The sequence below is a fragment of the Lemur catta genome, chromosome 8 (genome assembly GCF_020740605.2).
Source record: "Lemur catta isolate mLemCat1 chromosome 8, mLemCat1.pri, whole genome shotgun sequence".
NCBI classification, from domain to species: Eukaryota; Metazoa; Chordata; class Mammalia; order Primates; family Lemuridae; genus Lemur; species Lemur catta.
In genome coordinates, this window is record NC_059135.1 from 30444515 (window position 1) to 30459405 (window position 14891).

Here is a 14891-nt window from a genome sequence, read left to right on the forward strand (position 1 = left end):
TAAGTCTGTGTTACTCTGGAAAGAGCCTGTGAGGCAGGAAAAGTGATGAGAAAGACAGTATGTTTGGGGAATGTGTTCGGCAATGTGTTTGGAGCAGAAATCACCCTTTTCGCTTGGGTGAAGGCAGCAGGATTCTAGAAAACATGCTGTTTGTAGTTGTCCTGGGTCTTTCTCACTTGGGTTAACCTCGGTTGGTTTTGGTTTTTTCTCACAGTGTATTTCTTTTTTGCATAGGAAACAACGGGAATTCTGGTGGTCGAAGCCGTACCAGCCTCACATCTGCCTCAGATCAACCATGTGTGAGTATGTGGCTACCTCAAATCCAACATGTGTCTGTCTGGGGAAGCCTGCTCCCTCTCTCCCAGGGCTGGCTTCCAGCCCAAGAGAGGGTCTCTAAATGTCCCTTCTGCCCCCCAGTAATTTCCCTGGCAGCCAGCCATTTGAAGTCCTACCATAGACATTCATTCCTTTGGATTTAGAAAAGTTTTCAGTTTGTGAAGATGCAAATGTTCTTGTGTTGGTAACACCTTAAGTCATCCCTCCCCAACTTGAAGTCCTCCAAGATCTCTGCAGCTCATGTGTGCACTATGCATAGATTGGCAAGCAAGGCCTCATAGCCACGCAAACCTGCATTTGGGTTCCATCAACTTAGGGGCTTAATTTTCACACTGTTCAGAAGCACTGATTGACAGTGTGTGTGCCTTTGATGAATAAATATGGGACTGAATTATTACTGAATTAGTGCAGTTCGATTGCTAGACAATATTATTTAAATAGCAGTGTGGGGGTGGTGGTTAATAAAGGGCTCCGTGGTGGTAAATGCTTATGAACTACTTATTGCCTCAGTAAAGGGTGCTGTAGCTTGGCAGAGCCCAGCTGGAAACTGTTGAGTAAGGCCCTTCCAAAATGGCCCTCAGGTGGCCCCTGGAAAGGAGTTAAGGAAGGGGATGGGGCACCAGGAGGAGGGAGGGGGCACAGTGGAAGGGCACTAAGGTAGACGACAGCGCCAGCTTTACAGATTTGCCGTGGCAAGCCATCATGCACTTTATTATTTCTTGCTTCTTTAAGCTAAAAATTATTTTTCTTTTTATTTCCCTATTGAAAAGATATGACAACTATAACGACTTTTTTTTATTTTTTGAGATAGAATCTTGTTCTGTCGCTCAGGCTACAGTGCAGTGATGTCATCGTAGCTCACAGCAACCTCAAACTCCTGGGCTCAAGCCATCCTCCTGCCTCAGCCTCCCGAGTAGCTGGGACTACAGGCACTTGCCACCACGCCCAGCTAATTTTTCTATTTTTAGTAGAGATGGGGTCTTGCTCTTGCTCAGGCTGATCTTGAACTCCTGAGCTCAAGCGATCCTCCTGCCTCGGCCTCCCAGAGTGCTAGGACTATATAGGTGTGAGCCACCGTGCCCAGCTTATAAAGACATTTTTCATTTTTTTTCTTGCTTGTCCTTTTGCCTATAAAGACATTTTTGAAAGAAGAAAACACTCGTATTCTTTCTCACTGACAATATTTTCATATTACCTTTCAGTTACGAATACATATTTTACAAGGTTACAGTAATAGCTGCAATACTACTTTTTTAAAACTTATTTTATCAGGAAGGTTTTTCATGACATAATCTTCCTAGTGATATTTTAGTTATTTCTCTCATGTTTTGAAAAAGCCTTTTTTTTTTGTACCAAACTGGATTGAAAGAATGCTTTATTTTCCTATTTCATTTATCAAAGGCACATGGAAATGCTAACTAGAGCTTCTAATCAACATTTGATAACCATCTGTAGTATGACCCTGGTTGACATTTAATTTGCTTATGCAATCTAAATATGATTCATGTTAGACTTTTTGGAAAGTACACACTGAAAGTAGTTTGCATCACCCTATTATTATCCTCACAAATCTCTAAGTCCAGAAGCCTCAGGGTTGCAACCACTGACTTAAAGGGTCACATATCACAGGGAATATTTCGGATGGAGCATGATCATTTTCTAAACTACTAAATCATTTCTTTAACAACAGTTATAGATGATGATGTAGATGCTGCTGCAATAAATATCATTTTGTCATTTTCTGCTCTGCTTTAATCTTACCATAGGAAAAAATAATCTCAGGGGCAGGCTACTGAGTTCAGAGGTAGAGGCAATTTTATTAATCAAGAGTTATTAAAAAATTCAAGGCTTATGTTAGTTTGCAGATGGTTATTAAAAAGTTGTTCACTGAAGATGCACTTAGTTAAGTTGTTATCCCTCTTTCTTTCTTTCCTTCCCTTCCTTTCATTCTTTTTCTCTCCTTATTTCCTTCCTTCCATTCAAGATTTGAGTTCCTAAAATATGCTGAACTAAGCACATTAATTCAGAAATCAGTAGAATGCAACCCTTTTAGAGCTTGTTGGGATGGAGGTGAATGGGATCTACTAAAAGCAAATAGATCTCCATTCCCAGCAAGGCTCACACATGTATTAGTTTCTATAGGGCATTCATTTATCATTTTGTTACTAAATCTTCACTGAATTTCTAGAGAATAAACCCAGAACGTTAATTATAATAATTTTGGCACTTTTCTTTTCTTATTGTAAGTTAACCTGAGAAACTATAGCATAGACTGTCATGTTCTTTTTTTCCTGCTTCAACTATTTGCCTATACCCAGCAATTTCTATGGAAGAAGGTAAGAAATAGTATTTAGAAAACATCTCTTATTTCTAAAATCTCCTAGAAATTTCCTGTGCTTTTAAAACTTCCATTCAGTTCAGCTATTTTTTAAGCTCTTCCTATGTACCTAGTAGTGTGCTAGTCATTAATACCCTGATTTATAAAAAGATGTCATTCAAAAGAATGCATGCAAAGTGTAATTATTCTAACACTGAGAGGAATAAAGAAAAAGAAGTAATATTTATACGTAACTCCAGAGTTTAACACAGCACATGGTAAGAACTCAATAAAAGTTGTAAAACTGATCAAATGTTTTGTTTCAACTGCCTTAAACACGTTGCATAAAAATAACACTATAGGGAAATTACTATTGTTTCCATTTTATGGATGAAAAGATTGAGGTTCAGAGAAGGTAAGAACAGTTGTCAGAAGTTGCAAATGGTGCAATCTGGATTCAAGCCCCCATCTGTCTGAAGGGCTCCTGCCTCAGGGGAGAAATGGGACCTTCAGTTATCATTCTACCCTTTTCCATGCCCAACCATCTGGATGACTCGCGATGTCAAATATACACGCACCTGAGCATATGTACGTGTGCACACACATAAAAAAGAAAGCAAGATGATGTCTGCTTTTGGAGAGGGGAGAAAAGAGAGAAGAACCATCCCCTTAGCCACACTCATGTTTCATCCCTGAAATTGGAAAGGGAGAGCAACTAACTGCAAAAGAGGGACTTTTGAAAACTGATCTATGAGCCTAGGGCTCTAGCCCGTGTCCCCCAAGGACAGGAGAGGTGTATGACACAGGCAGGTGATAGCAGAAATGGGTGCAGAAGGAGGTAGGAGAGGGAGGCAAGTCTAGGGTGCATGCTTTTCTGGGTTTATTACCCAGAGCCACATTGCAGGCTGCTTGGGCATAGCCCTGGGGAAGGGCTGGGGACTCTATGTTCTTGGTGAGTAATAAGCCCACTGTCTTAGCTTGGGCTGCCATAACAAGATATCACAGACTGGGTGGCTTAAACAACAGATGTTTATTTTCTCACAGTTCTAAGATCAAGCTTCCAGCAGGGTTGGTTTGTGGTGAGGCCTCTCTTCTTCGTTTGCAGATGGCCACCTTCTGGCTGTATGCTCACGTGGCCTTTCCTCTGTGCATGGTTGGAGGGAGAGAGAGAGCTCTCCAGTGTCTCTTCGTCTTCTTACAAGGCCACCAGTCCTATCGAATTGAAGGGCCCCAACCTTAAGACCTCATTTAACCTTACTTAGCTCCTCGGAGGCTCTATCTCCAAATACTGTCATACTGGGAGCTAGGGCTTCAACATATGGATATTGTGGGTACACAGTTCAGTCCATAACACCCACCCTAGCTGGTAATGTGGAATTATTGATTTGGGGAGAGCATAATCATGGACCTATCTTAGATCCCAGAGTCACATAACAGAAAAGTCAGGGCTTCTTGTGCTGTTACTGGAGAATCACGCCTGGTCTCTGTGCCTTCATCTGCAAACCAGAAATGACAATTGTAATTTTTGTTTGCCTTTTGAAAAAACTTCTAGTTATGTCCTGGGAACTAATGAACTCACCGTTGTTACAAATGGCTAATCTGGAAAACAGTCTTTAAGTGAATACAAGGGAGTGAATGACAGTGCTGAAAATCTCAACCATGTCACTTGTTTATCTGTGCCCCTACCTCTATGAGACAGTGTTATTTCATAAAATTTTTCATGTTTTATATTTCATTTAAAAGCATGAATGAATTGTGTGACTTTTAAGGGGGTGGTGATTTGTTACTTCCTGATATTATAGCTCATTATACAGACTTCTGGAATGTGGATAACCTTCATTTCTTCAACCACCATTTGTTGAGCATTTGAGATATGTTGGGCACTATGCCAGGCATGAGAGAGGTACAGTGCTGAAAGAGAAAAAAAAAACATTTTTTCAGAATGTATATTCAAACCAAATATTTTGATATTCAAAGGAAAATTTACCTACTATGTGCAAGACACTCTCCTAAGCTCTGTAAAGTGTGTAAAAACTAGTAAGACAGTTCCTGCTTTCAAGGAGCTATCTAGGAGAGCAAATGAGGCAAACACCCAAATGGTTACAGAAGTGGAGTAGATGTGCAGTAGCAGAGAGTTCAAGGTAGTGGAAGAAAGTGCTAGGCAGGTTCATAGCAGCGTATTGATTTTTATCAGCGTTTGAGATGGACCCTGAAGCATTACGGGCTCAGGGAACAGCGAAAGCAAGGCACAGAGGAAGAAACATGGTATCACTCTATTCTAATAGTAGCATAAGATATGTGAAGGAGAGAAGTGGAAAACAGGCTTCCTAGTTGGGTTTGGATCATGTTGTGCAGGGTTTGAGTGTTAAGATAAGTGGTTTTTAAAGTTATATTCATTCCTTTATTCTCTTATGTACACATTGAAGGTAAAAATAATTAACATTTACTGAGCACTTACCATGTGCCTGAGCTTTTCATGCATTATCTCAATTCTGTTCTATGTGGTAGGTATTATTACTATCCCCATTTACAGGTGGAAAACAGGGGCTTAGAGATAAACTAATTTGTCCAGTATTCAAAAGCCTGTGCTTTTTGTCAGGCATGGTGGTATGTGTCTATAGTCCCGGCTACTTGGGAGGCAGAGGTGGGCGGATCACTTAGGTACAGTGAGCTATGATCTTGCCTGTAAATAGCCACTGAACTCTAGCCTGGGTAAGATAGCAAGACTTTGTCTCTAAAAAAAAAATTGAAAAGCCTATGCTTTTTAAATTTTTAACCATTTTATGTTATAGAACCTCTCAAATCACAGATTTTCATTTAATATGGTAGAGTCCTTTTTATATCTCCAAATGAGCAAGAGTTGTAAGAGTAACATTAGTGCAAGATGGTCTGAGTTTTATTGACATAAGCCTATACATAGGGAATTTTGTTTTTAATGCTGACATGTTTGAAGTTCTATTTTTCCCTTTCCATGCTCTTTTATATTATAGAAGATGACATGAAGATTGACGAAAAATGTGTGGAAGCAGGTAACATTTCCTCTTAATTGATTTACCATTAGAAGAAATATGAAGCACTTCATCTATAAATTATCTGAACCAGAGTCGGCCAGTGGGGCCATGGGCTTTTCCTGTGGAAGAAATGTGTAAATTGACCCTTCTACCCTCATCCTTTTTCTGTGGTTCTGACACTTGGAAGGAGAAGTAGTGGGAATGCCTCCAGCCTCCCACCAACCTACTAGAGAACATTCTAGAAAACAGTATCTTGGCAATGATGTCAGGAACACTTAATAACACTCAGCATATCAGACGGTGGAACACTTGGAAACTCCTATGCTTTTTGTAGACTATCATAAAATATTGTAATATCAATTTTTTATAAAGCAAAATATATATTTTGTTATTAAGTTTGATGCCATCTTCTGGTGGATTCTGGCATAGATAGTAGTGGGTTCCAAAATTTTGAGAAATATATGAAAGCTTTTTACATTTCTATACTTCTTTTTTTTTTGTAAATTGGGAGAAGGTTTTTCAAATCTAGTGGCAGAACTAAGATTGGCTTAAAAATCACTAGAATTTTGTCAGGAGACTAGTTGGAGAGACTTTAGTCTGACAGGTGATTTTATGTTGGCTTTATGGGCTAATCTAGTTTTTAGAAATGAAAGAACAATATGAAATTTTTAAATAGTGAGTTTTTCAAAGATTCACATATATCTCCCATAACAGCTACAGAGTAATGTTGACACTATGTTTATTTTACCAAGTACACATTCTGTTTTCGTTTTAACTTGCAGTAATACTCATTTCCTTTCTGTAATTTTAATTATGATCTTACTAGATAATACATTCACATAATTCAAAATTTAAAAACTACAAAAGTATATTTAGTAAGAAGTTCCTTTCTTTCTAGGTCTCCTACTCAGTTTTCTTTCCTAAGGGAATAAATATTATCAGTTTATTTGGCATCTCTCCAGACATCTTCTGAGAATATAGAAGCAATGATGTATATTTTTCTCCTCTCTCCCTTCTCATCTCCACCTTCTTTTTCACAAATTCATATATGAATTTGGTGGTATGCTATGCACACTTCTGTTCTTAGCTTTTTTACTTACCGTTATATATCTTGGAGTTGATTCTATCTCAGTCCATACAGAGCCTCCTCTTCTTTGTTTTTTAACAGCTTGTTATTGCACACTTGTACAATTAGACATTTATGTCCGATTTTTTCTATTATAAGCAGTGCTACAATGAATAGCTTTATAAATATGTCATTTCACACATGTGTGGGTTACCTTAGATGCAGCATTGCCTGATTCAAGCGTGCATGTATTGGAAATGTTCAAATTGCCTTCCATAAAAATTCTAGTTTCTTAGTTCTTAATCTCTTTGTAAAACTCTAACAAGAATTGTTTTAACTAATGAGGAAGTTGGTTTATCTCACATTTCTCAGCCGCCTGAACAAACTTGCTCAATCAGCGCTTCCTGCGCTTGTCCTCCCTGCCACACTGCCCTTGCTGTGGAGCCCCCACTCGTCGACATCTGACATCTGCCAGCTCTCGGCAGCAAAGCTGTGCCATGTCCAATGGTCTACAGGGGTTTCCCGTGACATTCCACTTGCCCCTTCTCTCAGAGCCTCTTTTTGAATTTCATTTTATTTATTCTCTTCTACGTTATCATTTTATTTACTTGTTTTAAGCTCCAGCTGCCCCCCGATTGTCATTATAGCACAATGCTGAATACCATGTATCTTATTTAAGGCTTATGTATGTCACAGGGACACCACGGACTTGACCTGGATTTAGGAAAAAAATTTAAAAGGTGGTGTGTGGGTAGAAGCATAGGCCAGGGAATTAGATCATTAAAACATAGACTCAATGTAGATAGTAATGTAATGACATTTTTGGTTTTTGCCTCCATGGAAAATCATAGATGAAGAAATATTTGAATCTGGTAAGTAAAAAATGAATATCTGGTACTGATTTTTAAATGTATATTCCAAATTTTGGTATAATTTGAAGACATATTTAGAGTTATGATACAATAATTGTTTAAATATATCAACAGTAAAAAAATTAAAGTTAAAAAGTAACTATGATGATAGATACGTTAATTTGCTTCATGCTAGTAATCATTTTACCATCTATATGTATCCCACAACATCATATTGTCAATGTCAAATACGCATTATAAAATTTATTTTAAAACAATACAGCAACAGTGCTTTTCATAGGACTAGTATTGTCCCTGAGGCAGCATTTTTGGGATTCTGTGGGGGCATTTTTTGGTTGTCACATTGATGAGGGCACTGCTGGCTTTTAACTGGTGGGAATCAGGAATGGTAGATATTCTACGGTGTATGAGACTGCCCTGCACAAGGGATTGTCCCTAGACCCACATACCTTTTGGGTGTCCTGCTGGACAAAATTCATTATAAATACAAATGGGTAGTTCTTTAATACACCGTAAGTTTTCACAAGACATAAAATGAAAAGCCCGGTGGTTTAGAAGACAGTCATTATGGAGAGAGACAGTCAAACAGAATGCAGACATTGCCTTACAATTATTGAATAATTTATTCCACACATCCTGTCTATTCCATATTGATAGTAAATAAACTGGAATGTGTGGTATCTATACTGAATTAATTTTATTTTTCTTTAATAATACATTATTTATTATTGATGACAAATGGTAGGTATCAAGTGTCTATCCCTCAAAATAATGTTGACATCATTAGAAACAAAATAGGTCCCACAGAGTATTTTTTAAAAACTGCCAACCTGCTGGAGCATATTAACATTACTCACCTGATTCCACGTATATTATGTTGCCTCATTTTCTCCGTTCCATTGGCCTCTAATTGCTTTGTCATACTGTCCCTACCTCAATTAAGGCAACTCTCCTCTTTCTTTTATGCACAAATAAATCTGATCTATTGTTACTTACCAGAACACTTTTTCATTCTCATGTCCACCAGTTCCTTTTCTTTGCCTTTTTTTTTTAAATGGATTTTGCTTTTATTTTAATAATGCACCCTTGAGATACTTTGCATTTCATGTCTTGCTGCAGCGTCTACCCCAATGCCATTTCTGCCACTTCCTCCCCTTCCCAGGGCTGCAGCAACATCGCCTCTGGGGGAGAGCGAGAAAGCTCAAGTCCATTTCCTTCCTATAATTGCTCTCTTTCAAGCCCCATTTTGTGCCAACCAACTAGAGTCTTTATGGATAAAAAGCCTTCAGGGAGAGTCTTAGACAACTTGCAGAAAAAGTTATTGTCCCAGAGCAGCAAGGTCAGGTCAAATCAGTTTCCAAGTTCCCAACTGTGTGCTGTTCATTTGCCTTGCCAAGCCTTACACAAGTTAAGTTACTGCTAATGGTAACGGGAATGGCTCACTTATGTCATTTGCCTTGATTTGATGGCTAACTTGATCTTCTCAAAGGCTTAACTTTTTCATGTCTGTTTTTGCACTTACCCAAACATCCAGAGGAACTTTCAGAAGGTAATTTTTTTTTTATTTCCTGGATATGCCAAATAGAGCTATGTTTAAGATCCTTTAGTGCCTCAAAGTGAATATTTGACAGGATAACTTTTAAGGTGGAGATATGATATTTTATGAGTGAAATCGATGATTAAATAAATATTCACTTTCATAAAAAAACAATTTAACATAAACACTGAAAGTAATTAAGCTTTATGAATCTATCCCTAAATAAACATTTCCTTTTTAACTTATTGACATATCTCAGTTAGAAAAAGTACTTACATGCCAGAAGACAGAATTGATATTACTGTGTTGTTTTGGTATTTTAAAATGCATTTTTAAAAAAAGGTTAAGAAAGAAAGGTATATGTCAGTTTATTCTATGAACAAATGCTATTTATGTACTGTTCCAATAATCAGAAAAGAATTGTATAAATAACAAGGAACTTAAGTAAAAAGTAATTTGAAAATGATACTTTTATAACATTTTTCCTGGGATTTATAAGAATTTTTCTGAGGCCCCCAACAGAAACAGAAACAGGAGTTTGTATTAGCTCTAGATGCTTCAGAGGTGGTGGGCACAGTTCTCCTCACTTTGTCTCTCAGATTCCTGGCCAATCAGAAACAACTGGTAGCCATAGAACAAATGCTCATTTTAACAGAGTGAACCATTCTAAAAGGAAGAAAATAATCCACATCTAGTTAAGAGATTAAGTATAGGACCTGCAGTAATATCATATCTACCAGTTAAAGCCAAAGCCAATTTATCTACTTTTTAAAAATCGGTGTTCTTACAGTGTGTTTAAAAATGTGTACCCAGTTTTTATGTTTTTACTATGACTCAGTGTCTTTCTTACAGCTTTAGACAAGCCTAAAATAGCTTTTTGTTCTCAACCATACGAGACAGACTACATTCAGTGTAATGCTAAAATTCTGTAAAGTGTCTCTCTATAGTTTATGGCGTGTGGACTATAGGATGGAAAGTGCTTAGAACATTCTTCAATAAGTCACTCAAGGATAAATTCAACTGTACTGTCATCTACTGAAGTAGTATCACTTAAAAATCTGAAGATGATTTCATGCATTTGTTCTAAATGAACTTCTCCTTGCCCTCACATGTTCTGTTCTCTGTGTTCCAGACAAGGAGGAATTTGTTGGCTATGGTCAGAAAGTCTTTATCGGTAGGTGATGATTAGTAAGAAGCAGGTCTTCGTCACTTGCTAAGTTATGTTCATACTAGCCTGATGCTCTTCTGAAAGCTTCTTTTGCTGATGAACATTTCTAACTTGTTCCTTGTTCTTGTTTCCCTCTATCCATTTTTTCTTGTTAATATTCTGATCTGATTATTCATTGTTATTCATCTAATTTCCACTGGCTATTTCTTAATTACTCATCAAACGCAAATATTTTTGTTTTCTTCCAGACTGTTCCATAACCTATTTATCTTACATCTTACTCTAAAGAGACCAATTCTCTAACTACTAAGCTCACTTTTTATGGCCACATTTCTATAATCTGTCATCTGGCCAGAGCTTTCTGAAGGACCAGGCACCACTCATTTAATATCACTCTAGGCTTCCTGCTTCAGGGAAGCAGGGAGAACAGCAGAGCTGCAGGGGCTGTGAACTAGAAGGCTGGATCCCAAGCCTGGATGCACTTTGGAATCATCGGGCCCACCATTCTGCATTGCTTCCAGAATCATTCAGTTCAAAAGCCATTGGGTAGGGCTGAGGAGAGTAGGCAACTACACAAGGGTGGGGAGTAAGGAGTGTGGGGTAGGCCATCAGAGCCTGGGGGCATCTGTGCAGGGGGCTATGGTGGCCTGATGCAGGTTGTCAGAGCCAGAGTAAAGTAAGGAGGGCAGCTGCCATTTCTTGGCCTCTAATAGCCCACAGCCTCTACAAAGATGCCATCCTTATTTAGCCTGGGCTCTGACACTTTCTGCCATGATGCCAGCACTGTCTGGCCCTCTTCCTACACAGGTGCTCTTGATTGATATAATAGCGAAATGTATTGAAGACAAGAGCCAGGGTTGTCACTGTTAGGGAAGGCAGTTACATATATGGCCAGGGGAAGGCTAGAATGAATCATGTAATGTTGGATTGGTGTTGTGGGTATTGGTGGGAACTCAGGGTTTTCAATATATATAGATGCAATATAGATGTAAGTGTGTGTATATATTAATATTTATACATACACAAATAGTCCTAGCTCTATCTACTGAGAGGCCTGGAAACACCTCTGAAAATACCAGAAAGCCCGGTGATTTGAAAGATTAAGCAGAGTCTAGGGGTTCAGAAATCATGATTAATATGTCAAACTTTGTCACTGATCACACAGTCCTAAGCAGCCACCTGTCTGTGTCTTAGTGTATACATCTGAAAAATGGGAATAATGAGCCTGCTCCACTGTTTCCACCCTGGCCCAAGCCACCATCATCTCTCACCCAGACTACAGCAGTAGCTTCCTAACTGCTCTCCCCTGAGGCGACACTTACTCCCCCTACAGTTTACACCCTCCTCACACCAATCAGAGGAATCCTTCAGAAACATGAATCAAATCACGTGCCCCCACCCCCACCCCAGCCAGGTCTCTCGTCTGTCCATCTAGAGGCTCCACAATCCACCACTCTACTGAGGCCCTGTGTGATCTGGCTCCAGCTCCCTCTCCAACCCCATGTCCTGCCACACCCCCTCCTGCTCACTGCCTTACAGCTCTCCAGGAGCCCTTGGTTTTCCTCAGACATTCCCAGCACAGTCCCTTGCTCTGCACCTTTGCATTGCCCTTCCCTCAGCCTGGCTTGCTCTTCCCAGCAGAGGCCTCCTTAGCTGACTCCATTGCTTCACTCACACATCTGTTTACTTTGCAGAGATACTCTAATCACACTGCCTGCCTGCAAAAGCGCCCTCATTACTCTCTACCCACTCACTCTTCCTCTAAGCACTTATTTTTTGTTGTTTTTGTTTTCTTCCTGCTCCACAAAATATAAACGTTGAGAGGAAGTGGTCTTAGCTGAGCTGACCACTCTATCTCCATTACCAAGCACAATGCCTGGCACACAGCGGGAGCTGGGTGCACCTTACAGATAACACAGGGCATTTTGTTATCTTCCCCTCATATGGCTTCCTATCTTCTAATTTCAGCCAGACATGATTATATTAACTAACACTTGAGGATCACAGTTGCTACAGGTTTCATCAGATTTGAAGCAAGAAGTAATCTCTCCTGCCCTAGATCTCATGTTTTGTGCATGTCCTCCTCTCCAGCTGGTTTCCGCCGCAGCATGCGCCTTTGCCGCAGGAAGTCTTACCTAGGCCGGCTGCGGGCCAGCGTGTGCTGCGCCGGCGGCTGCTACAGCGCAGTGGGCGCCCCTTACGAGGAGGTGGTGAGGTACCAGCGACGCCCTTCGGACAGGCACCGCCTCGTAGTGCTTGTGGGTATGTCTGCGCGTGCACGCGCCTCCCCGCGGCCAGCTTTCCTTCCAGACTCAACTGTCTTGCATTGGGAGTAGTGGTAAAGTAGAACTCTTTATGGACCCCCTTACAAATACCTTTAAAAAAAAAATCCTATTTTTTTATGTGTGTTTATAAATAAAACTTTATTGTATGAAGCTTTTTTTTTGTCTACAATTGAGTGTGGTATGCCATAGTGTGTATGAACTTATATAATAAGTTGTATTGTGATGAGGATATAACTATAATTTTTTTTTTTTTTTGCCTGTTTAAAATTTGTTCTATGAACATAGGTGAGTGTTCCCCTAGACTGGTCATTAGTCTGTATCATGAAAATAAATCCTTAAATTCCATTTCCATAAGAAAGATATAACTATCTTTTTTTGAAAAGTATCTAAAATCTTCTGGACTGTATCTTTGGTGCTAAAGATCAGGACAGATACAGCGCTGGGGTCACCTGCTTTTGTGTCCAAGACTTCTACAAAGCTGGTGGTCCCTGCAGCAGTAGCAACTTATGTCTTACTGCCATCCTGTCTGTGTGTTCAGCTGTGCGCAGGGAAGGCCCCCGAAGAGCAGAACAACATGCCTTAAAACCAGGAACAGCTATATCATTTGCAGGAGCCAGTGCAAAATGAAAATACAATGGCCCCTTGTTCAAAAATTATTAAGGATTTTAAGATGCTATACGAGAGCATTAATCCAAGCGTGGTATCCTTCTAAGCACAGGCCCTGTAAAACTGCACAGGTCCTATGCCCATGAAATCAGCCATTCATGGGGAAATGGGGGTGCTGATTCAACCACCTATCAGAAATGGACCCCTGAACTCTAAAAGCCACAGAACCTATGATTGTTGAGGCTGATTTCTGGTTGTGATACCATAGAAACTTCATTTGAAGAAGGAAGGCAGATCTCTCAGATTATCTAAAATGAGACTAGCTAATTTTCATGATATCCAACATTAGACGAAGTTTGCTGGGGTGAGAGGTTCCTGCAATTCCCAGCCTCATTTCGGCATGTTGAAGCAGTGTGGGTTACTCCATGGGTTACCAGGAAAATTCCCAAGAGTTTTCTGGAGTTGTTCCAATTCGTGAAGAAGGAAATTACATTATTTTCCCAAAACCATTTGCTCCCAAGTTTCTTCAATAGAAGGACTGAAATGATGATTTTACCACATAATTATATTTATCCACATCTAATGATTTCTGTACGTGACTTTTTGTGTTTAGGACCATCTGGTGTTGGAGTAAATGAACTGAGAAGACAACTTATTAAATTTAATCCCAGCCATTTTCAAAGTGCTGTGCCACGTATGTTAAGTTTTTCTTTCATAGCAGTTCATGTTTTGGCAAAACTTTCTTTGCCTCTTTACTGATCTCACTTAACATGTCATATCATCTTGTAAAAATAGAAGACCCAAGGGATAGTCATTAAGTATTTATAACTATGTTTAGGTTAATAAAAAGAATTGATTCACTGGTGTGTAGCCAACTAGGCTTTTAAAAGGTAACTCTTGTCTTTTTTCTATTTCTTAACAAATCATATAGATAACCTTTCAGGACAACTAATATTTAGCAATAATAGCTAACATACATTTAGTACTTACTCTTTCCAGCACTGTGCTTGACTCTTTGAATGCCTTGTCTATTTTATCTGAAAATGTTGATATTTGCACATATAACTTTATATAAATTTATAAGTACAATACATGGTAGTTTTCTAAAATGGCATTTTCTCATTTCCTTTTACCTGTGGCACCTTTATTTCTCCTTCTCCACTACCAACTCCTAAGCCAGTTCCTAAGATGTGATCTTCCAGACTTTTCTCTATGTTTGCCTTATCCATTTAGAGTTGTTGTGTGGGTTATTTCTTTTTAAACTTTAAGACATTTGAGAGCTACAATTCTAAAAATACAAGGTGTTATTATTTGTGTCATACTGAGATTCAGCCTTTAAAAAAACTTGAAAAATCACTCTAAAAAACCCTCGTTTTATTCTAAAAAACAAAAATAAAGATGAGATAGAATTCCTGATTTCAAGAAAATAGAAAGTTTATTATAAGGCATAGTTTCTAATACATATAAAAGGAGGTTAAAATTTTGACTGAGGCACAAAGATGTGTAAATCTTTAAATGAGAAATGTGAAAACCAGTTACATATCAAGCTTATGGAAAGGTTGGGAAAGGAGATTAATGGGCATGGTTTTCAGGGAGGCTTTTACTGGAGAGAGTCATGCTGTGAGTTCTACCTCCCAGGGGGTGGGAAGAGAATGTGTACTTGCGTGCGCGCGTGTGTGTATGCGTGTGTGTG

At 39.1% G+C, this 14891-nt stretch overlaps 1 protein-coding gene across 1 annotated transcript in view; it reads left to right on the forward strand.

Annotated features, from left to right (window-relative positions):
• Positions 1 to 14891, forward strand: part of MPP4 (MAGUK p55 scaffold protein 4) — a 43974-nt gene that overhangs the window by 22380 nt on the left and 6703 nt on the right. Inside the window, exons 11-18 of the mRNA XM_045559726.1 lie at positions 235 to 299; positions 2655 to 2672; positions 5644 to 5682; positions 7582 to 7602; positions 9137 to 9151; positions 10272 to 10313; positions 12399 to 12569; positions 13812 to 13892. Coding sequence (XP_045415682.1) covers positions 235 to 299; positions 2655 to 2672; positions 5644 to 5682; positions 7582 to 7602; positions 9137 to 9151; positions 10272 to 10313; positions 12399 to 12569; positions 13812 to 13892 — 452 coding nt within the window. The remainder of the gene's footprint in view (positions 1 to 234; positions 300 to 2654; positions 2673 to 5643; positions 5683 to 7581; positions 7603 to 9136; positions 9152 to 10271; positions 10314 to 12398; positions 12570 to 13811; positions 13893 to 14891) is intronic.